A 24,890-nucleotide genomic window follows, 5' to 3' on the forward strand; every position below is an offset into this window, starting at 1 on the left:
AGCTGTCTTGCAGCAGGTCCTTAAAAACAGAGTGCTCCTATCATAGAGATGATGTTTGACACCTCTCCTTAAAAACAGCAGGGTGCTCCTGTTTTATAGAGGATCTCTGACTAGTGTGTTTGCAGTGGCTGCTTAAAAACAAGAGTCCTGTTACTGTATGTACTGTAAAGGATCTCTGACTTGTAGTTTTGGTCAATAAAAACAATGCAATGACTCTGTCCCAGCGAGGATCTTTGACTCGTTCTCTTGCAGCAGGTCCTTAAAAACAGAGTGCTCCTGCCGTATAAAGGATCTTTGACTAGTCTTTTCACAGTGGGTCCATAAAATCAGCAGAGAACTCCTGTCATATAGAGGATTTTTGACTAGTTTTATTGCAGTATGTTCTTAAAAACAACACACAGTGCTCCTGTCATATTGAGGATCTTCGACTAGATCTCTTGCAACAGGTGCGTAAAAACAATAGAGGATCTTTGACTAGTGTTTTTGACAGAGTGCCCCCGTCATATCTGGCCTTGCCTTTTAGCAGTATGTCCTTAAAAATATAGCAACACATTCCTGCAAAATAAGGTTAATAATGAAGGAAGACGTTTGACCTCCTAAATCCTTAACTTTTTGTAAATGTGCATGGCCCCCAAAACAATTTAGTTGAATAGCCTTGCCGCTTGCATATGTATGTACTATTGCTGATAAAATGCAATTTAGTGTCGGAAAATTTTGCCTTTGCCTCCTGTGTTTACATCCATTAACAAGCTCATCATGCACGCAAGCAACAGAAATGTGCTCGCATAACAATATTTACATTTTGCGCCTTCATCCATCAAGTATTTCTTTCCTTTGACTTGCATGCTGTGCAGGTAAAGGCTTCCTGTTTTGCCACTTACAACGGGAGAGTTGTAAAAAAGTCTTCCTCGTTTTGTTTAAACTAAACTGCCCCACCCCTGGCTCAACCTGTCACTTCCATTGACACCCAGCCAAGGAGCTTTGTGTGTTTATAGCAGAGGGCCACACAAGGCGCACAAACCTGCTATGCTAAAATTATTAAATCTTGCAAAAAATATGGGTAGTACATCAGGACAAGGCAACAAACTCTGTTGTTAATAATTGTATAAAAGTTCACATGATCGGGTGGCCATTCATATGACAGTAGGACTGCAAAGTGCATTTTCTTACGTACACAGCGCCCTCTATTGTCTTTGTGTTAGCCCTACTGAAGAGAACAATCTAAGGGGATATGTTTATCGTACTCCTAAATATTCTCCATGTTACATAGTTAAGTGCGAGATTATTAGCTAAACTTGTATTTCCTAATGTACGGTTAAATTAATGTACTAAAGATAATCACGGATTTTGGTTTAAATCGGACGTATCATCGAAAAAGTACCTCATGCACCCCTGCTCAGAATCGGAAGTGTTGTCGTCCAAAGATGGCCGCCTCCATGTTTAAACGCTGCCTGACTGCTGCTGTCAAAGTTAAACATTTATCATCCTCTTTTCCTGGTATGTTCACGGCTAAGTTGCTTTAATTAACGCCTTGTTTAATTGTGAGAGCTTACATGAATGTGACTGTGGTAGTTTTTGCATGGTTTTAATGTTGGAGGCTAGAAGAGCAGAATGTCAGCTTCACTTGTTGGCTATCCACCGCTAGCATCGTTACACTCTTGTTACTGCTGTGCTTTAATTATCGTATATATGGGGAAATAGTCACCTTTGCAGCACTCTATCTGTTTTCTAATGCTTATATTTGTTTGCAGCAAGAAGATGGTTACTTTCCACAGCTTATTCAGACACCAAAGCATGGGAGGCCAGAGAGAAGGACCCTCAGAATTTGGGTGAGATTGTAAACAGCAATGCTCCTATTCTATCACATATAACACGACTTAGTCCTATATATGGTTCTATGGTCCACGTATGTACATTATGGTCTTATGTCATAGGCTGCTGAAAACAAACCCCCAAGAGTTACATATTGTTCTAGTCGGTGTGTGAATGTGCTTATTTTGTGATATAGTATATAAACACTGTGTACTATAAGGTGGTGTTAATGATGTGGATAACCTCATACTCTGTTAATTACTTGATGATGCAATACTTGTGATGACCACAAGCGGGCAATGAAGTTCTACAGTCATTGTTTTTGTCACTTTAAAGCAATTGTCTCCTACAGGTTGCTTGCTACTTGATTTTGAGTAGCTCACCTCTATTACCCAAAATATCATGAATCCAATAACCACACTGTGTACACTTCATAAATCATATCAAATTCATATAGCTCACCTTTTATGATTGTTTTTGTCATTTTCACCCCTCCCCCCCTCCCAAAAAAACAAATAGCTGTCCTGGCCAATAACATGGACAGAATATATGAGCGGAATCTCCCAGTCAGCTCTCTGACAATGTCACAGGTGAGCTTCTCATGTACCTCGTATTGGTTTTATTATTGAGTCTTATTGAGTCGCGATTTAATTCTTTGTGTGTTTTTCAGTTTGTCGACAACATATCATGCCGTGAGGAGATTGACCAAGCAGAGTACTATCTTTACAAGTAAGACGAGTCAAGCTCACGATTGCTTTTTGTGTGTGCTGTTGTATCTTTTTCCCAATTCTCTGTAATGTATTTTCTGTTTACTTGCTATGTCTAGGGTTGTTTTTTTTTACGTTGGACACAGTCATGTTTTTCTTTGTTCTGCGCAACTCCAGACTTTTCCTGTTTACTTCTTACATTGGAATCTGCTTCCACTCTAGTGATTATGACATTTGAAATGTTTCACTATCATTCACATGTTGACCTTTTGGTGACCATTGAGGCTTCGATAGCTATTTTGTGATTACCACTCCCAATAAGTACATTCAGCTGTTTATCTCAGATGGATGTGAATGTCGGTTTATCAATTGGTTATGATTAAAAAATAAAACAAACACCTTTTGTCGTTTTCCAGGTTTCGTCACAGTCCAAATTGTTGGTACCTTCGAGACTGGACTATTCACAGCTGGATCAGACAGTGTTTTAAACATGGCGCCAGAGATAAGGCTCTGCACACACTTAAAAACAAGGTACAAAGGGTATTTGGCAGTGAGCATTTGGAAGTGAGCCCTGTAAGAAGTTTGGGATGGCCCTGAACGTTCGGTTTCAGAGAGTTCTCTCTGTAATGTCACAGTGAGCAGGACTTCCTTATATGGGCATGCCAGGGTATAAGCTTTACAAGCTCGCTGTGACCAATCACAGCGGAGTAGGCGTGCCCAGAGACAAGTCATGGGTGGAATAAATTAAAACAGAACGTTTTGGAAATTCAGCTGGAATAGGTGCAGATTCTGGAACATCTAGAAAGTTTTATGAGTGCGTTATTGTGTGTAGCTGCTCTATAGGAGTCCACAACTAAATACAGCAGCTAAAAATGAGCATAATAGGTCCCCTTTAAGGTTTGGCTGTGGTCATAAGTTCCCTGAGTGTAATATTGTCTTAATGTGAATGAATAATATTGTGTATGTTTGTTGTAGGTCCAGTACGGAATTTTCCCTGATAATTTCACCTTCAACCTGCTTATAGATTCTTACCTGAAAGATGAGGACCTAAAAAGTAAGCCTTTTTAATGAGTCACTTAAAAAATTCTCCTTGTATGGAATACGATATCAGTGTCTTTAAATGCATCTTTTGAATGCCTTATATTTGTATTTTAATTTGATTTGACATTTTTATGCTTGAAAATGAAAAACATGTGACATTAACTTCAATATTCATTTGCTTTGAGTAAAAATACCTCGTATTCAACCACAAAATCTGATTTCATGAGAGTGAAACCCCAAAATGGCTAGGGACTGTCCTTTTTAAATGTATAGCATTGAAATGAATGAACACATTGTGTGGCTGTTTTTTTTAGGCGCATTCTCCGTGGTGGAAGAGGTGATGCTCCAGGAGTCCTTTGACCTTTCCTCCACCCAGATCCTGTCGCTGTATGCTCTTGGCAGTTACCTAGCAACTGCACCTCAACTCACTGTAAGTGAAACACAAGGCGGGAGGTGTTGTTATGAAAAACATAGACAAATGACTATACAAGTGACTTGACGTGCACGAAGGTGTCAGAAGAGAGAGCATTGGGAGCGTCGCTGCTTATTTGTGGCCTCAAACAAGACAACAGCGTCGGCCTCGCTGCTCAGCTGCTGGGAAACACTCTGCTAGGTGCGCAAGTACATGCTTTTTGGTTTTCTGCTGATTCAGTGATTAGTTTGCAGTTCTGTTCAATTTTAGGCAAGGTGGAGATGCAGAACGGCATCCACGCTGCGTTCAAAGGCATGCCTCTTCTCTGGACACGAGGTTATCTGGGCCGAGCGCTGGCTATCATGGAGTACGTCACCGCATCGTCCGGTGATGTCAAACTGCCCAAAGACTCTGTAAGTAATGAATCGCAGTTCCCCAGTACTTGCAGTGCTCATGCAGCCCCAGACAATGCCACCACCAATCATAATATATATTTATATATATATATACAGTGAAGAAAATAAGTATTTGAACACCCTGCTATTTTGCTATTTCTCCCACTTAGAAATCATGGAGGGGTCTGAAATTTTCATCGTAGGTGCATGTCCACTGTGAGAGAGATAAACTAAAAAGAAAAATCCAGAAATCACAATGCATGATTTTTTTAACAATTTATTTGTGTGATACAGCTGCAAATAAGTATTTGAACACCTGAGAAAATGAATGTTAATATTTGGTACAGTAGCCTTTGTTTGCTATTACAGAGGTCAAACGTTTCCTGTAGTTTTTCACCAGGTTTGCACACACTGCAGGAGGGATCTTGGCCCACTCCTCCACACAGATCTTCTCTAGATCAGTCAGGTTTCTGGGCTGTCGCTGAGAAACACGGAGTTTGAGCTCCCTCCAAAGATTTTCGATTGGGTTCAGGTCTGGAGACTGGCTGGGCCATGCTAGAACCTTGATATGCTTCTTACGGAGCCACTCCTTGGTTTTCCTGGCTGTGTGCTTCGGGTCGTTGTCGTGTTGGAAGACCCAGCCACGACCCATCTTCAATGCTCTGACAGAGGGAAGGAGGTTGTTCCCCAAAATCTCACAATACACGGCCCGAGTCATCCTCTCTTTAATGCAGTGCACTCGTCCTGTCCCATGTGCAGAAAAACACCCCCAAAGCATGATGCTACCACCCCCATGCTTCACAGTAGGGATGGTGTTCTTCGGATTGTACTCTTCATTCTTCTTCGTCCAAACACGCTTATTGGAATTATGACCAAAAAGTTCTATTTTGGTCTCATCTGACCATAAAACTTTCTCCCATGACTCCTCTGTATCATCCAAATGGTCATATGCAAACTTAAGACGGGCCTTGACATGTGCTGGTTTAAGCAGGGGAACCTTTCGTGCCATGCATGATTTCACATCATGACGTCTTAGTGTATTACCTACAGTAACCTTGGAAACGGTGGTCCCAGCTCTTTTCAGGTCATTGACCAAGTCCTGTCGTGTAGTTCTGGGCTGATTCCTCACCTTTCTTAGAATCATTGAGACCCCACGAGGTGATATCTTGCATGGGGCTCCACTCCGATTGAGATTGACCGTCATGTTTAGCTTCTTCCATTTTCTAATGATAGCTCCAACAGTGGACCTTTTTTCACCAAGCTGCTTGGTAATTGCTCCGTAGCCCTTTCCAGCCTTGTGGAGGTGTACAATTTTGTCTCTGGTGTCTTTGGACAGCTCTTTGGTCTTCGCCATGTTACAAGTTAAAGTCTTACTGATTGTATGGGGTGGACAGGTGTCTTTATGCAGCTAACGACCTCAAACAGGTGCATCTGATTCAGGATGATACATGGAGTGCAGGTGGACTTCTAATGGGCAGACTAACAGGTCTTTCAGGGTCAGAATTCTAGATGATACACAGGTGTTCAAATACTTATTAGCAGCTGTATCACACAAATAAATTGTTAAAAAATCATGCATTGTGATTTCTGGATTTTTCTTTTTAGTTTATCTCTCTCACAGTGGACATGCACCTACGATGAAAATTTCAGACCCCTCCATGATTTCTAAGTGGGAGAAATAGCAAAATAGCAGGGTGTTCAAATACTTATTTTCTTCACTGTATGTCGATGGAAGAATCTAAATAAAAAATATGCACAAACAGGAAAAACTGAAGTAAACATTTTTTTTTTAAATTTTGTATTACGGCTCATTCTCCTTATGTCTGGTAAAAGTCACAAGTAAATGTTCAAGCAATGGCTTCGGTTTGGATTTCAGTTATCTCAGCAACCGCGTTTGTCAGCCAGTCCGAGGGGCATCAAAATAAACGGGTTTTATTGTCCTCACTTGCCAGATATTGAGACAATAATGGCTTTGGGTCGAGTCACTTTCAGTGCATAGTAAGTCAATATACTGCTATAGAAGCTGTACACTGACTACTTGAAGACATACTGTAATAATAATGGTTATTGAAACCTTGGGGTACTCATTTTGGTGGGATATTGTAGGTGATCTGTGCTATTTAGGGTGAAACTCAATTATAGGTCAACACCTGAAAGCACCTGGATGCTCTCTGGTTCTCTCCCGTGGATCTTATCAGCACATCATTGTGCAGCCTTCCTAGCAGCATCCTCATCTTCTGGAGGACGTGATACAGATGGTCTTCATCTGCAGACACACACATGCTGTTACATTGTTATTTCACATGCATCATGCAGCCACAGTCGGATGAGGTGCCTCCTTAATCCTGTTTGATAATCCAGCCTTTTTCTAATGAGATATTGAGAGGGCCTGGAGCAACCGGCAGTGTCTGTGAGCATCCCCGCCACAATAGGCCAAACACGCTGTGACAGACAATAACATAGCACCCCAGGACACATAGGACATATTGCATCCAGAATGTCCTTGTCCCTCCGGTCTCACGTAGATCCTTTTGCTTTCATTAGGAAGAAGAGTTCAGCTGGCAAATGTCCCACACAGCTATCAGGATTTTATTACAGTTATGTCTATGATGATAAATGTGATTTTTCTTGCCTTTTTATAGTTGGATTTTGTGAGTGTGGTGCTGCAACAACTGTCTTCAGTGTCTTCTGACTCGTCTGGAGATGAGTCGGACAAGGAGGACGAGCAGAAACTGGAAACCGTCGATGAAGATGATCAGGCGGAAAGAGAAAAACTGTCCAAATATGAGAGCAGATTCAAGGTAAGAATTGTCACAATTACACAGTATAGCGTTAAGTGGGTAAGTAAAGCACTACTACAATGCAAACACCATGGAGTCAGATCTGTTTATATAAGCTATAAATGAAGTTATACTTACCATTTATGTATGTAAACCACGAAGACTGTGTCATTTCAGACATTTGAATAACCTAATTTATTTTACATTAATAATTTGGAGTGCGGCTGCACGGTGAAAAGTGGTTGGCACGTGGGCCTCACAGCTAGGAGACCCGAGTTCAATTCCAGCCTCGGCCATCAGTTTGCATGTTCTCCCCGTGCATTCGTGGGTTTTCTCCGGGTACTCCGGTTTCCTCCCACATTCCAAAAACATGCTAGGTTAATTGGCGACTCCAAATTGTCCATAGGTATGAATGTGAGTGTGAATGGTTGTTTGTCTATATGTGCCCTGTGATTGGCTGGCGACCAGTCCAGGGTGTACCCCACCTCTTGCCTGAAGACAGCTGGGATAGGCTCCAGTACCCCCACAACCCTCGTGAGGATAAGCTTTAGAAAATGAATGAGTGAATGAATTTGGAGTGTGCGAGAATGTGAAAGGAAAGTGTTGCTTTGTTTTGACCACCTGATCATTTATAAACAAGTATTACTCAGCACATTCACATCCATTCATATTCTATGCCGCTTATTGTCAGTAGGGTCGCGGGTATGCTGGAGCCTATCCCAGCTGTCTTCGGGCGAGAGGCGGGGTACACCCTGGACTGGTCGCCAGCCAATCACAGGGCACATATAGACTAGCAACCATTCACACTCACATTCATACCTATGGACAATTTCCATGGTTTTGGAATGTGGGAGCACAACACAGCAGCATTAGCACCAGTGTTGTAATAGTGTTAAGGAACAACATCCCTGATGCATTGTAAACAACAGTAGAGCAAGTGTAACATGGGTTTGACACCAACCAATGTTTTCATATATGTAGATTAAAATGTGTTATGTCCCATTGCATTGTTGTTTCCAACCTCACTATGATTCTTGCCTCTCTAGGAGTTGATCAGTCAGCTGGAAGCTGGAGCAAAAGTTGACTCTGAGGTCACCTTCCGGTCACTGGTGACCAGTCTAGCCAAGCAGCAGCTCCCTTCTGCCGAGAGACTAGACCTGGATCAGTACGAGAGTATGCTGCCAACCTGGGAGGCTGAGAGGAGGCAGCTGATCCAAAGGGAACAGGAGATGTGGAAAAAGGCAGAGGAGGAGAATCGGCAGCGTCTGATTGCCAGGGCAGAACTCCAGCAGGCGCAATAAGTTATGTTAATAATATGAATATGTGCATTTTTTGTGGGCTAAAATGTAATTAGTGGTGTCCATTGTGTGACCTGTTTGTCATGAGTAGGAAAAAAAATGTTGGGATCACATCCTCCCATTGCTTTTCCCGTGTGCTGGGGAGTTTTCTCACAGGGGTAAAGAAAAGGGTATTGCTCTGAAGAATTTGCTGATAACTAATCTGCAAAAAGGGAGTTCTTCCCTTGCATAGGGACTCATTTATGAGCAGTAAACACAGTGAACGCATTATATGGTGTTGATAACATGCATGCATACACACAGGGGCACGATGAAGCCAGAAAGGCGACGCTACCTGTATAAAACATGAAGCGCTTGACTTGGTGACAGAAGCTTCAACTGCTTAGATGTTGAATGATAAGAAATCCTGTCGGGGGGGGGGGGGGGGGCAACTCAACTTAGATTGTGTTCAAAGACTCAGAAATAATGATACATCATGTTGTCCTCTAAGACTTTTCCACAGTAGTGTCTCTTAAAACCACGGTTGCATCATCTGCTGATTCACATGGCCCTGGGCGGAGGGAAAAAGCTAAATAAATAGGAGAGAAAACGGATGTTTTTATCAGCTTGGATACAGACCCCTGTGTGCTACCGTGAGACATTCACTGCACCAGGAAATTGTCTTGCCAGCTGATATTCCAGCTGGTTAGACATATTAACCAGGGAGCCAGCACTTTCTTATCAAGACTTCAGCACTGTACATCATGTTCTGTCTCGTTTTGCTGATTTTTGTTGTCATGTAACTAAAGTGTTGAGGTCTAGCTGACCCCATTGTGGCCACTGCATATTTCATTTCTCAACAAGGTCAACTGCTTCATGTACTCCCTTTTTAAACCGATTAGCAATCATGTTTATTTTGTCTGTCTTATTTGTTTGCAAGGAGATGAGCATGGCATTTGTCTTGACAGGGGTTTATTGCACATTTATTCAATATATAGCAATGAATCAGACAAGCAAGAGGTTATAATTGGGAATTGGATTTAGCCTCTCATTCATTATGTGTGCACATTGGAAAAAAATATATAATATAATTTATTTGTAATCTAAGTTTCATTTATTTAATTCAATTTGAAGCCTTTTTTTCAGAGCACTTTATATTGTTTGAGTTTCCGGTATTACTCATGACCTTTCAATACTATACGTTAATTTTTTTTGGAATAACTGACCAACATGTAGTTATGATGTAATGTTTTCCCTCCATCCACCTAACATGAAGGAGCAGCGCTGCATGTATTACTTGTAAAAATCAAAATCCAATGACTAACCTGATGACTTCACACCATTGTAATGTCATGTCATCATTTAATCACCTTGATTTTAGAAGAACCAATACAGCTCGTCCAAATCAAAACAAAAAAAAAAGCCGGAGCTTGTGGGGAACACCGATGACCAGATTGAAGATAGGACTGAAATCACAGCATCTAATAATTCTTAATCTTTAATTCAAATGTTGTTTGCAGGAAGAAGCAGAAAAAGACATGAAACATGTAAGGACTTATTTCTACCAATTTTCGCCACAATTTTTACCACATTCTCCAAAACTGCAGAGATGTTAAAATGAAAATTGAGTGGTTATTTCGTGATAGGGATAAAATGAATATTGATGATTTAATCCTGGATTGTTGGGGGTTGGAAAAGGACACAAAAACCTGACCGGAATATCACAGTTTTATGGGCTCTGATATTAGTGCTTTTTCCGCTTTTCTGACCTATAAAAGTTGTTAAAATGCTGTATTGTGTTAAACAATGGCAAAGTTTCAGATAATGAGGTTTTCATATTTGGAAGTGACCCTTAAAAGAAGTCTGGGAAGTTTTCTGAATGTTCTGTTTCAGAGAGTTTCCTTATTTAGGCATGGCGGGTACAAACTACAGGAGCTGAGTGGGACCAATCACAGTGGAGTGGGTGTGCCCGGAGGCGGTAAGCACAAGTCCAAGCACAAACACAGCTGGAATAGGTGCAGATTCTGGAAGATCTAGAAAGCTTTCTGTGCGGGTTATTGTGTGTAGCGGACAACTCACTACAAAGGCCCAAAAGTGACCTTAATAGGTTCCTTCTAACTGTAATTCCATCCTGTAAAATGGTTTGCAGTGGAGGTTGTTACTGATGTGCTGTTTACAAAATATGCACACAATTTCTGCTACACAGATAATATTGACGGCGTACAGGAACTTATTGGAAATCCAATAACAATCGTTACCTTTGGCGTCCACCACCATCACCTGCATTAAGTAACATTGGAAATACTTTGAACATCTTCTGTTTAGTTTCTAACAGAAGTTTTTAACCAGCTGCAACACAAGAAGCTAAGATGGTTATAGGCCAAAGTTGATGATGTATGATATCTAAAAATTATTTGGTGTCCAAATCATCACAGTTGTTATCACTGACACATACAATATTTTGAGTGCATGGTTTTATTTGCCACTATTTTACATCAACTTAACATTGTACAGTTATCTTTTTATTGCTTTGTATGATGTGACATTGCTTTAAGGTAATTATGTAAAAATCATGTGGTGTCCAAATCATCACGATTGTGATCACTGACATATATTTTGAAGAGTGCAAGGTTTTATTTGCCACCATTTTGCATCAACCTAACTTTGTACAGTTATCTTATTATTGCTTTGTATAATTGTGTAAAACTCATGTGGGGTCCAAATCATCACATTTGTTTTTACTGACATATATTTTGGTGAATGTATGGTTTTATTTGCCACTCTTTTACATTATTTTTTTACATGCTTTTTGGATAATGCTAAAGAAGCTAAGCTCTAGCAGTACTTGTATGTCTTATAACAACATGTCTTGAAATAAACGTTCAAATTAGCATTGGCTGGTCCAGCAATATTAATGTACAAGCCTCAAATGCTGCAGGTCTGAGGTTGCCATGGCGACGACAAAGCCAGTCTGCTCTCAAAATAATTTTCAAGCTATTTGAAGGAAAATCATTACCGCTTTATCTAAAAGCCAAAATAATGACAACGTATTTTTGTATTATTATAGTAACAACAATTTATATGCAGGGAAAGACGTCTCAAAACAAACATTATTAGCAAAACAACATCCTGTTTTTTGAATAACCAGAGCCTCTGGTCCTGTTAATAAATTGCCCCTAATGCGGAGTAGAGTTAATAATTAGCAGCATTATGGCTCTAGCGAACAGTCATACATATGCACAGGGACTTAAATAGAGACACAAACACTATCTGCACATCACTTATTTGTATTATTGGCTGACATGTTTCACTTGGGTGATATAAAATAGTTCTTAATTGTGTGATTGTTTAACATGCTCATCGAGTTAATCACTCAATACCGTGTAATCAAAATGTTCGTCTATGGAGAATGTAAAATATTTTGGGAGTGACCCAGCCGTTTGTTCCCCAGTCGGGTGTGATTTCATCAGAGGCTTATGGGGCTTACTTCAACATGAACGTCATGTCTTGCTTTTAACGCATGTCAGACTCAGACCTTCAAAATGCAGGTTCCTACGTGCACACACTGCGTTCTTAAATCCAAGCGGGAAATTGGGCCTGTCCGTGCTTGCCCTCGGAGATCTTTTTTTTTCTTTTTACTCTCCGCAGCATGATGATGATGTTTTTTTTCCGAATCAAAAAGCCTGCGGCCAAAACAAGATATCGGATGATAAAGCAACGGTTCACACCTAGCTTCCAACCAAAACAGGGAGTGACTCCGAGCTGTGCACGTAGCAGTTGGAACTGAAAAAAACCTGCATTTGGAGTCGCTGACACCTTTTTTAGTTTTCATTTTGCAATAAACCGTTATGGCGACGTGATACAATGTAGGCATTGTTTGGAGCAGGAATTAAACAAAACGCAATGTTTCCTTTCTCTGCCCCCAAAGAAACAAAAGTAGCAAGTATTGACAGGAACACTGCTTATTTTTCAGCTATAGCGCATAGTACCAGCGTGCTGCAGGTTATCTGACTTCAACACACAAATCCAGGAAAAGCACATTCATGAGGGTCTAATCAGCCAAATCTGCTTTCAGTGCATTCTGTAAAGGCTCAAACCAAGACAGACATACAGTACATACACAGGATTCTGACTTCATACAATTTTTCATCATTACTCCCACGTTACGCAACACAGTTTGTATGTCGCCTACACCTTAATGGAAAGTAAGTGTATTGTCACACACGCTGTGCCCACTGTTTTCAACCTGGCAACAAAGAACACAAAAAGTTTGTTTTCCAAGAGCTTGATGACGTCAAGTCACGAGAGTCAAGGTCTGGGTCTTTGAGGCTAAAGTACTCTTTCAACACCAGCGCTGTTCAGTCCACGTCAGGAGGGACATAGTAAATATCAAAAGTACATTACTATTTAGATGTTATACTCATTTGTCACCTATAATACAAAGCATATGCAGCATGGTGGACAAGTGGTTAACGCACAGGTCACACAGCGAGGAGACCAAAGTTCGATTCCAACCTCGGCCATCTCTGTGTGGTGTTTGCATGTTCTCCCCGTGCATGCGTGGGTTTTCTCCGGGTACTCCGGTTTCCTCCCACATTCCAAAAAACATGCTAGGTTAATTGGCGACTCCAAATTGTCCATAGTTATGAATTTGAGTGTGAATGGTTGTTTGTCTATATGTGCCCTGTGATTCGCTGGTAACCAGTCCAGGGTGTACCCCGCCTCTCGCCCGAAGACAGCTGGAATTAGGCTCCAGCACGCCCGCCACCCTTGTGAGGATAAGCATTAGAAAATGAATGAATGAACACAAAGCTTAACTCTTTACATAGCAAATATGTATTCATACCTTTTTTGCCAACACTCAAACCAACAACGTATTTCGATGTTTTTTAAGTTTTTTTGCACAAGAGGCAAAAAGAGGTGATGATGCAACGACTATGCTCATTTTTGTCCCTTTGTATTGAGTTTTGGATTCATAGAGCAGCTACACACGATAACCAGCGCAGAAAGCTTTCTCATTCTTCCAGAATCTGCGCCTATTCAGCTGCATTTATTTGGATTCCGGGCTTCCTGTTTTAATGTAGGCACGGCCACATGACAGAAAGGAGGATGCGAGAGAGTGTGGAACAGTGTAGCATACTGAAGGTTAAGCATTATAGGGAAACCTGCACACACAGTTCAGTTCCAAATGTGAAAATTCTAAATAGTTCATGCCGTTATACTGTAAATAAATTATTTTTGATGCAAAACAACCCCTTTTGTGTTGTTTATTTTGGTATAGCTGTTTAGATATTGAAGCTGACGTATTTTGGGTATTTGAAATGTATTTTTTCACAAAAGTTGGGTTTATTTTTAGTTGGGAACTGATATATTCCTGAAACTTACTTATGTTTTACTGCTGAAACAACAGAAAAAATAGATGATGAAAGATAGGAGTCTAATACAGTATTTCTTTTGGTATGTTCCATGTTTGGTATGTTCCATATCTAGCCATAGAACACAATATTATGTGGACCTTGCAAGATCATCTGTCAGTGTTAGCAGTCTCGTATTACCTGTACTACAGCAAGCCGCTAACATCAAGAGTCTTGCATGGGTCCAAATTTCAGTGTCTCCTGTTCTTGTTTTTATTTTTATAGGATATAGCACTGTAATTGTTTAAATGTGAGTTGAGTTCTTCTACTGCTGCTTCATTGTGACACATACGCCTCGCTGTTGTCCTCTGAGGAGTGGAAGAATTAGCATGTCTAGTTAGAATGAATGGTTTACATTATTTAGATGATGTTTGACCGGCCAAATGAAAAGCTTTGGCGGGCAGCCTATTGAGGACCCCTGGCATACTAGTAGGATAGATGACTGAGGTAGTTTATTTATGAGGGCATGGCCACATACAAGAAACGTCTCGTCCTTCACCTGCAGTCAATGAGGCGGTTGTGGCTAAAATGATGTCAGGAAGGAGTGAATAAATAAAACAGACGTCAGATGCATCTCATTATGTGAGACTACAAAATGTAGGTCATTCAGTATGTAGTGTTTAATATTAGCGTCCCCTCATAGGCCTACCCTTGTTCCTAGTAATGATTTTCTGGAAAAAAAATCACTAAAAAAATCACTAAAATCAATTTATTCCACCTTGAAACATAGTAAAAGGTTACTTTAAAGGTTTTAAACAGACGCTTCTGTCTAATTTTCTCAAGCTGCTGCACCCTCCATTAAGTTTTCCAGCACCTCCCAGAGGAGACCTGCGTCACACTTTGAAATCTGCTGCAATTCTTAAATATCTTTCGGATACTGTTGCTCAGAATTTGACCAAAACGTGTTCACTTCAGTTTTGCTGTTGTTGTTTTGTAGGTTTCTTGTTTGACAGTATTTTTAGAATATGCCACAGACCAATACATTTTTTTAAATCATTCTGGGTTGCTAACTGTCCCCGAGCCGCACATTGGAGACCCCTGACTCCTGGCTGCTAAGTACAAAACGTCTAAAGCAGGGGTCTCAAACTCAATTTACTTGGGGGCCACTGGAGCTCGGGTCTGGGTGAGACTGGGCCGCATCAGGTTTTAAAAAAAATACAAAAAAACGCATTTATTAAAAACAAAAAAATTTAAAAAAACTTCACTTTGGTTCCAATTTTCTACAAGAAAAGCTCTGATAAAACATTCCACTGTTCTCAAATATCTTACTTTTTATTTTTCTACTAGATGAAAAATAAATAAACAAATCAAGAATAAAGAAAATCAATCAATCAGTAATAAATAAATAAATAAAGTTATTTCCTATATAAATAAATAAATATAAGTTATTTCCTTTAAACTTAAATAGCCAAAACCTTACCACTTCCACATGGATAGGGAGGATAACTATTAATAGTTATTTAACCTTTAACATAAACATTAATCAAACGTAATAATTTTTTCTGGGTACATGATACCATACAGCATCCATATCAAACTTGCGCGGGCCACACTAACATTAAACTTTCATATCAAGGCGGGGGCTTCTAGTGTCCTGCGGGCCACATTTGGCCCGCGGGCCGTGTGTTTGAGACCCCTGGTTTAAATCATAACAGCTGTATTTTGTCCTTAAATGAAGGGACTTGCCTCCCAGGCGCAATCATCAATCTAAATCACACAGTTTTTAAATGTTTATCATACAGTGGTTAACTTATCTTTACACTTAGAAGAGTTAATACTTGTAAAATGTTGATTTAAGAGAAAAATCCTGTGCTCTTGGGGACAGACTATTTTGTAGGCAAAAAAAAATTAAGTAGACAATCCTATAGTTCCTGACACCAACATTTAAGCCGACGTGAACACCACATGTGGGAGGGGTTCCTAATGATTTGGCTTGAGGGCTGTGGGAGGGACTGGAAGCTTTGAATGAACACGAATCGCGGCAGTGTAGTGCTCTCATTCATCTCTCAGTCCTGCTCAGATAATGGATGTTCTCCTCTTTTAGTGCAATTTTGAACTGCTATTGGACTTTTTTTTCTCAAACAATGTTCTCCAAGGAAGAAGTGGTGGAGGTTCCGGCGTGTCGAGAAAGTTAATGTCCAGTGACTGCTTGTGAATGATGGAGACCACCACGAGCGAGCAGTCCATGACGGGGCACACTATGATCCCCACTATCCCGTCCATCATGTTCATTTTCGGGGTGGTGGGGAACGTCATCGCTATCGTGGTGCTGTGTAAGTCCCGCAAAGAGCAGAAGGAGACCACGTTCTACACGCTGGTTTGCGGGCTGGCTGTCACCGACCTCCTCGGCACCCTGCTGGCCAGCCCGGTCACCATCGCCACCTACGTGAAGGGGTCCTGGCCGGGAGGGGAGCCTCTGTGCCAGTACTTTGGCTTCACCATGATCTTCTTCTCCTTGGCTGGCCTCAGCATCATCTGCGCCATGTCCGTGGAGAGGTACATGGCTATCAACCATGCCTACTTTTACAATGACTATGTGGACCAGAAGCTGGCCGGGCTGACCCTCCTGGCTATCTACGTGTCCAATGCCTTCTTCTGCGCCCTGCCCATGGCAGGTTTCGGTCGAGTCCAGAAGCAGTACCCGCAGACGTGGTGCTTCTTGGAGTGGCGGAGCAACAAGACGAGCGACGCGGCGTTTAACTTCATGTACGCAGGCTTCAGCTCCGTGCTCATCCTGGCCACGGTGCTGTGTAACGTGCTGGTGTGCGGGGCTCTCATACGCATGCACCGGCGATACGTGCGCAGGACGTCGCTGGGGACTGACCTCGGACGCGACGTGGATCCGCGCAGAAGGGGGCGCAGTTTCGGCCGTCTTGCCGGAGCAGAGATCCAGATGGTCATCCTGCTCATAGGCACCTCGGCGGTGGTGCTTATCTGCTCCATCCCACTGGTTGTAAGTTGGCTTTTACGCACAATTTACGCACGATGTTGTTTTGGATATGAGATATATTCCTGTCGTATTATAGCTTTATTGTGTAAAAATGTCCCGCTTTACCTAGTTTTTAATGACATCTCAGTGTTTTCTATCAATGTATTGTGGATTTAAAGTTCCCTTGTTCAGAAAACGCCCTTATGAAAACAGTCTTTCATTAATTATAATTATACTGAATATATGACTGCATGATCAAGAGCAAGCTTTACATGCATTTGCACAAATTTCTACTTCAACTCAGGACCCGTCACACTGCACAGTGGAAAGGCAGAATTAGTGCAATTCTTAGAATAACTACACAACTTTGCATTACGACTACTTCACACAGAAGAAAGGACAGGGAGACTTGGCAGGAGGAGGGAGTCACATTAACAGACAAAGCTTTTCCATTTAGGGCCGCATGCTGACAATTGCAGTAGGCAGGAGGCCACTTTTTAATTTTAGATAAAGGTTAAAAAATAACCTGTCTGTATATTTATTACCTCAGCCAACCGCATTTATCTGTCTGTTAATGTTCAAAATTACTTGAAGAGTTCTAAATGGATTTGCATGGAATTTGCAGGAATTGTCGGAAATTGGATTTCTGGACATTCCACTATTCACATTTTTGATATTACACCACCATCTTGTCTATGCAGGCTCAAGTGTTTTTGAATCAGCTCTACAAGCCTCCAGTAGAGCGGCGCTTGGACAAGAACCCCGACCTGACGGCCATTCGCTTCGCCTCCTTTAACCCCATCCTCGACCCCTGGATCTACATCCTGCTGCGGAAGGCCGTCCTCCTCCAACTGGTGGAGAACATCAAGTGTCTTTTCTGCAAGATGGGCGCCAGGAGCAGGCAGCATACCGACGGAAGCTTACGCTGCAAGGACGCCGCTCCTCCGTGCTCGTCCAAGCAGGACTCGAATTCACTGGAAGTTCAGGATATCACTTGCCAGACTTTCTTGCATCTCCCACAGGTAAAGGAGGCACACATTGGTTGTGGCTATCACAAAGAAGAGAAGCTGTCCTGGTCTTCAACATGGAGACACTTGCAGGTGACGAAGACTTGTGAGCAGGGCAGGGAGGGGACCGATGTGTTTAAGGACTCCCCAGTGAAGGACCCAGCATTACAGGTGTCACTCAGCACTGAGACGGTTCAGGAGAAATGCATCTGACTTAACCCTCCCCACAGGGCGAGTTCAAAACAGGAACTGTCAATCAGTCAAGAAAAACATTGCAAACAATGAACACTTTAGCAGCTGTTGCCGCACAGCAAGAAGGCCCAGGATGTTGAATTTCCAAGTATTTCAATGAATGTCCCATTAAGGTTTATGTAACGGATGCCAGCCGGTGCGGCTGTGCAAGTGGGCGTTGGTAAAACCTCACAACCTTGGCCTTAGTCCAGACTTTTGCCCCAACGGTCAGTGCTTTCATCTCCCATTCCGAATTTCCTGTGTTTGAGCCCGGGCACACGTTACATTTAAACCAACTTAAACAGGTCATTTCCCGGTTCACAGAACTGCACCATTTCTGATTTTGATCCTTCATGAGTCTACGGCAAAAAGACAAACCAAAAGTGAGCCTAGTTTGTTTTTATTGTGTGTGCACTTTATTATATTACCTTGCACACCACTTCCTGGTTTATGGTACATGCCATATGATTGTCGAAGGGGTCATAACATTACCGAGTTGGTGCACTGGTAACATTTCCTTCATAAGTCACACAACAAAAAGAGTATAAATTCCTCTAACAGCAGAATGTGCTTGATTATCTGTTTATTAAATAGAAAGGAACCTACAGGTTTACGGTAGGCGATGTAAGATGAAGGGACTACCATTTTTTAGTATATAGGAAGGAAAGATCATTTCCAAAATCAATAAAATAAATTAGTAAATAACATAAATACATTTGTATATATATATATATATATATGGGTAAAAGTGTTTGTTTATTAGTTAGAAAGCTACTTCCTGGTTTAAAGAGGATAACAAAAGTACATTTGCATTTTTTTTGTCAGGAGCTGTATGTTAGCTAGCAGGCTACTTTCTGAAGTATATCTTAAGATACTCCATCATAACTCAAAAAGGGAAAAGGTGAGGTGGAAAAGGTTCATTAGTCTCCCTATTTGCTAATTAGAAGGCTACTTCCTGGTTTAAAGAGGATAACGAAAGTACATTGGAATTTTTTAGTCAGGGGCTGTATGTTAGCTAGCAGGCTACTTTCTGAAGTACCTTAAGATACTCCATCATAACTCAAAAAGGGAAAAGGTGATTTGCCGAATTTGTGTTTATTAGTCTCCCTATTTGCTAATTAGCAGGCTATTTCCTGGTTCCGACGTTAGCCTTAGAAGGACGGAACACTAACGTTTGAATTCAGGCTGAAGAGGAAGGCTCCTTTGTTTCAGGAACCAGAGTCAACTCTCGTTTGTTTGCTAATTAGTTGTTTAGCAAGCTACTTCTTTGTTTATTTGTATTAAGGAGCAAGGGGAAAACTGTTCAGTGGATACTTAGTAAAGCTTCTCTGTTCAAATTTTCACTAAAAGGTTATCATTCCCTCTGTTAAGTTTAGTTCAAATACAGGAGAACCTTGACTAGTATCATATTTTTTTTCCAGAAGATTCAACTCTAACCAAAACGTATGCTAACTGAATAGATTGTTCCCATAACAAATAATATACTGGAAATCCAATTAATACGTTCCAGAAAGCCAAAACACATTTTCATATTTTGTTGTTTTACTGCGGTAAACAGTTCCAAATACATATAAATGATGAATGAAAGGGATAAATGAACATTGAAAGTTATTTTTACCTGTAAGACATAGTTCTTGATGTGAGTGTTCCAAAGACACCATGTGGCAGCGAGACACCCCCTTCCTGTTTTTCCAAAAGTTATTTCTTGAGTTAATTGGAGTTTAACCCAAAACTCCAAACCCAAAAATGGAGCCAATATTTCAAAACACTATTAAACCGAATTGAATTCAGGAAATAACTCATGACAAAACAAAAGATGGTGTCCGTGTTGTGTCTCGCTACCACCTTGTGTCTTTGGGAACACTCATAGAGTGAGTCACATCTTCAATGAAGGTAAAAGTAACCTTAAATATTAAATTATCCCTTTCATTCGTCATTTATGGGCAATTACAATTGTTTTGTACAGGCTACATAGCTGACTTCTGGTTCTGGTTGCCATGTTAGCAAGCTAGCTTCTTTGTTAAATAACATTAAGAACACAATAACGCTAATCGGAACGTCAAAACAAAAGATGGTGTCCGTGTTGTGTCTCACTACCCATCTTGTGTCTTTGGGAACACTCTCAGAGTGAGTCACATCTTCAATGAAGGTAAAAGTAACCTTAAATATTAAATTATCCCTTTCATTTGTCATTTATGGGTAATTGGAATTGTTTTGTACAGGCTACATAGCTGACTTCTGGTTCTGGTTGCCATGTTAGCAAGCTAGCTTATTTGTTAAATGACATTAAGAACACAATAACGCTAACCGGAACGTGTATATAAACAGAGGCCAAAATTTGCCTTAGATTTCCGTTGTTAACTTAAAAAACAAGCAACCTGGTGCGGATGCTAACTGTGGTTCCACTGTACTTTGCCTTAAAGCTTGACGGACATATACGGACGATTGTGAATTAGGCTTTGTGACCCTGAACTACCTCACACATCTCCAACAATAAGAGCTGGGTTTATTATCGTGTTTAAAATACTGATGTTATTCCAACATCAATGACCCATTTCTTTGTGACTCAAGTGTCCGTGACGGGAAAAGACATCTTTGACTATTTTGGGCCACCTTGTGACAATCAAATTTGGGTAGCTTTCCAGTTGAAGTAGATGAGTTAAGACGTCAGGAATAATATTTTTTGGGACAAGCTGATTCATGAGCTTGTGGTCAGTAGAAGTAGCAGTGAATGTGATACTGCTGTGAGCTGTCTTTGTTTTGGACTCTATTGGACAGCACTTTTTTTTTCTTTTTTTTTTGGAAGGACGTGTTATTTCAGCTCCATGACTAATGTGCAGTAGTTCCTTTTTGTGCTGGAGTAGACACAAAATTTCATCTCAAATATCTGAAGAAGGTACAAAAGATTCCTACATGTGACACCTAATTAGTGACTGTTTTCAAATGTTTTCCACATGTGGTCTGTGCAGTATGTGCTTCGCGTGGACGTTTTCCTGTGTTTTATCATTCATTTCAGTTTTTGATGGAGAAAGGTGAAAAATTGAGTTTCATGGAGTTATTCTTCTCTGTGAGAAGGTTGTAGCACCACCAGTCACAGCTCTAAAGGCAATAACCCGCCTGAACTAACAATTAGGATGTTCTCATGCTCATTCCCTGCATTCCTAGTAGTGATGTGTGTTAACACTGATTTTGTTTCCAATCCGATTATCGGCGATTCCGATCCGATGCAGATACTTTGTGCAAATTCACCTGTCGAGTAATTTTTTTCATAGCATAAATCTTTTATTAATGAAATAATTTTTGGGGTTAATTTCAATAACGTCGGCCGAGTGGTCAGCACGCAGGCCTCACAGCTAGGACACCCGAGTTCAATTCCACCCTCGGTCATCTCTGTGTGGAGTTTGCATGTTCTCCCCATGCATGCGTGGGTTTTCTCCGGGTACTCCGGTTTCCTCCCACATTCCAAAAACATGCTAGGTTAATTGGCGACTCCAAATTGTTACAATTTTTCATTATCTGGTATCGGAAGCATTGATAGTTCAGTATCGATCTGCACATCACTAATTCCTACATCATGGAAGAACTGGGAAAAGTCAAATGTATATGAATGTATTATTTATACTTTATGCCGACTGCTGATGGTTATCTTTCATTTTTGGAATTGATTACCTGTCTTGCACAGCGCCACCTTGCTTGATGATGTATAGCAGACAAAAAACGTATATATAAAAATAATAGTGGCTCATTTTGTGGTGTTATTATTGGATATTATATAGATTCTATTACAATTATTACACAATTATTCACATTTTGAGTAAATATTTTTTCAAGCTGGAAATGACTGTAAAAAAATGAATGACAAATATTAGCCATTTCCAGATCCTGGTAATTTCTAGCGAATAGTAAATATGCATCTCTTGAGAAATAGTATAGATTTATTTTTTGGTCAAAATGTAAAAAATAGTAAATATTTTTTTGTAATATCCATTTTACACTTACAACTTTTTGCCACTTTTGTGTCATTTCCAGATACAGATACAGATTCGACACATTCAGATTATGACACAGTGAAGGACTGTCTTTCAAAATACTTGAGTGGAAGTAAGAAAAATTTAAAAGTGTTTAAACACACACAATTATTGTCATATGGGGACCATTTCAACTCCTGTCTGTGCATATATGATTAATCCCACCTGTCACATTTGTACAGTATATGATATTTAATTTGATGTATTATTAAATATGTTTTTCAATTATTTATTAATGTCTTTAACTCTTGCAGTATGTATGTGTTTGTGTAAGCCAGGGGTGTCCAAAATGTGACCCGAGGGCCATTGTACAAATACATACTTTTTAAATCAGCAGGAATTTTACAAGAATAAAGTCCAAATATTAAGAGAAAAAAGTTGTAGTTTACCATGAGGAATAAATAGTGTCAATGTATTAGCATTAAGTTGAAATATTAAAGAAAAAATATGTTTTCTAAGTCTATTATTATGAGAAACAAACAAAACGACGAATGAAGTTGTAATTTTTGGACAATGAGGCTTGGGAAAAAGTTAACTTTAATAAAGTCAAAATATTTCGTAATATTATGTCAAAATATTACAATTTATACGAAGAAAGTTGAAATATTTGTGATTTTTTTAACAAAAAGTGAAAAACAGCAGAAATGTCTCTATAATAAAGTTAAAATATTAATATAAAAATCTTATTCTAATGAAAAAAGTCACAATTTTATGAAAATAATCTTGTAATATGATGAGCAGAAATAATGTAATTTTAGCAGCAAAAAAATATTGAAGAAAAGTTGTTATTTTTTAAATAGCACAATGTACCCTACAAAACTGAATCATCATGAAATTTGGTGCACACTTTTAGGGGACCGACAAGCACATGTGTAAAATTTGAGCAGGATTGGTTGACAAACATGGCTGACATCGAGCAAAACATATTTGCAGATAGGACTTAAATAACTGTCTGTAAGTTATTTGTGTCATGATTATAAAACCTTGAGGAATTACATGTATGCTAGCATGACGACAACATGACCTCTGACCTGTCATTATATACCATGAACAAAAAGGAAGAAGTGAAAAATACCAGCAGCAAGTTTCTCACATTTCTTTTCCTGCTTACAGGATGTGATCTCCAGGCCTTCATTAGCATTAGACGGATGACCTTGGGAAACGAAAGCAAACACATTTGAAGTTAGATCTACAAAGAGACAAAAAAAGCCGGTTAAACGGTGGCAGATGCATCACACAGATAAGGCTGAGGCGGAGGGCGGATGGAAATGTCTGGGGGGGGACATTTCTGTGGTGGAATAATAAACATGGTGTCAAGCTCCGAGTCATTGCAATTAAGCTTAAACAAGCAATGCTTCAAGAAAAAAGGGCCGGAACATCTTGCAGACTCTGGGAAGACAGCAGAGATACAGTAAATGAAAGTAACATATAGGCATATTGTGTACGTATGAGTATATAGTGGATACTAGATAGAACTAAATAGAATTAAATATAAATTGTATATACATTCTTTCTTTTCTTTAACAATAATATACAATATTTTCGGCACCACCTCCACCAAAATTAACAAAAGGTATAGTAAAGAAGCAGGACTCTAAAGTAATTGCTTTGTTTTCAACGCAAACAAAAACGAGCAACTGGGCGTGGACTTACCGTCTGTGTGAGCAGTTGTCACTTCACAGTCAACAACGCCTCACTGACTCAACGACCTCAACGCTTTTAGGTTACATTCATTGTCAAATGTGTTATTTAATAGCAGATATGATGCTGATACCGCAATAAAGGAAGCTCCAGTAACATAAAGCAGGCAAGGAAAGGAGGCAGGTTCTGTCAGCTTCTGTACATGTTGATAAACTGCAGCGTCAACATGTCCGCTGACACCTGCGCCGCTCAGTGACATAAAACACCCACAAGTGATACAACACAGATCTGATGCAGGGACTGATGATACCAATTCTAACCAAATAGAAGTGAAATGGCGACCAGGTATCCTTTGCGGGTTTGAAAAAAAAGACAAGAATGACACATGCCAAGTGATAACATTTTAAAGTATGTAATATGCCACAGCGCCTTTGTGGATGCCATGATAACTCTGTTTAATCTACTACTGAACCAGACCAGACACCTCTCCTGTTATGTTGTTACTCCAAAAGTTGGATATTTTGGAGTGGAGCCAAAATATTCTGGAAAAATATGCCTCGATAGTCAAAACATTCAGACATTTTCATCCTTGATGTCAGCAGACCTCAGGTCAGTGAATATGGATTCACTTAAGTGTGTTTTGTTTTTTCTTTACTGTATTTCAGAGACAGACACACAACAAGGCATTTGGGTAACAGTAGTGTATCACTCTGCAAACCCCTCGCTGTTCTCCCTCTCTCTGATTGTCTGTACGGTGGTGAGTAGTTTTACTTTATTTTATGTTTATTTAGTTTTAGCAGCCGCACTGTGGACGAGTGATTAGCATGTAGGCCACACAGCCAGGAGCTCGGGAAGACCTGGATTCCATTCTCAACTTGGGCATCTCTGAATGGAGTTTGCATGTTCTCCCCATATATGGGTTTTCTCCGGGTACTCCGGTTTCCTCCCACGTTCTAAAAACATGCTAGGTTAATTGGTGACTCCAAATTGTCCATAGGTATGAATGTGAGTGTGAATGGTTGTTTGTCTATATGTGCCCTGTGATTGGCTGGCGACCAGTCCAGGGTGTACCCCGCCTCTTGCACAAAGACAGCTGGGATAGGCTCCAGCATACCCACTAGACCCTAGTGACGATAATCGGCATAGAAAATGGATGGATGGAGAGTTTTAGCAAACAGTGATTAACTGCTTTTTGTGCTTGTATGACAGTAAAAGT

The 24,890-nt window shown here is 40.3% G+C and overlaps 2 protein-coding genes across 2 annotated transcripts; both read left to right on the forward strand.

The window, feature by feature from the left end:
* The first annotated feature begins 1,373 nt into the window (after window positions 1–1,373).
* On the forward strand, window positions 1,374–9,250 carry mrps27 (mitochondrial ribosomal protein S27). Its single transcript, XM_058070518.2, has 11 exons — window positions 1,374–1,497; window positions 1,752–1,829; window positions 2,332–2,402; window positions 2,483–2,541; window positions 2,936–3,050; window positions 3,495–3,573; window positions 3,875–3,990; window positions 4,071–4,173; window positions 4,243–4,385; window positions 7,010–7,168; window positions 8,194–9,250. The coding sequence occupies exons 1-11, from the start codon at window positions 1,425–1,427 to the stop codon at window positions 8,446–8,448; spliced, it is 1,251 nt and encodes a 416-aa protein (XP_057926501.2). The 5' UTR covers window positions 1,374–1,424; the 3' UTR covers window positions 8,449–9,250.
* Window positions 9,251–15,812: 6,562 nt separating this feature from the next.
* ptger4a (prostaglandin E receptor 4 (subtype EP4) a) lies at window positions 15,813–22,261 on the forward strand. Its single transcript, XM_058071571.2, has 2 exons — window positions 15,813–16,791; window positions 17,469–22,261. Exons 1-2 carry the CDS (start codon window positions 15,994–15,996, stop codon window positions 17,985–17,987), a joined length of 1,317 nt encoding a protein of 438 aa, XP_057927554.2. The 5' UTR covers window positions 15,813–15,993; the 3' UTR covers window positions 17,988–22,261.
* The last annotated feature ends 2,629 nt before the right edge of the window (window positions 22,262–24,890 follow it).

This window comes from Doryrhamphus excisus, linkage group LG3 (assembly GCF_037039965.1).
Source record: "Doryrhamphus excisus strain RoL-2023G ecotype Guam linkage group LG3, RoL_Dexc_Guam_v1.1, whole genome shotgun sequence".
NCBI lineage: Eukaryota > Metazoa > Chordata > Actinopteri > Syngnathiformes > Syngnathidae > Doryrhamphus > Doryrhamphus excisus.

Bases quoted from the DNA above. Each gene is read 5' to 3' on its own strand.
- ptger4a (XM_058071571.2), top strand. From the start codon at position 15,994: ATGATGGAGACCACCACGAGCGAGCAGTCCATGACGGGGCACACTATG. The intron at 16,792-17,468 runs GTAAGTTGGCTT...TTGTCTATGCAG, and splicing joins TCTGCTCCATCCCACTGGTT to GCTCAAGTGTTTTTGAATCA.
- mrps27 (XM_058070518.2), top strand. From the start codon at position 1,425: ATGGCCGCCTCCATGTTTAAACGCTGCCTGACTGCTGCTGTCAAAGTT. The intron at 3,574-3,874 runs GTAAGCCTTTTT...TGTTTTTTTTAG, and splicing joins GAAAGATGAGGACCTAAAAA to GCGCATTCTCCGTGGTGGAA. The intron at 4,174-4,242 runs GTGCGCAAGTAC...GTTCAATTTTAG, and splicing joins GCTGGGAAACACTCTGCTAG to GCAAGGTGGAGATGCAGAAC.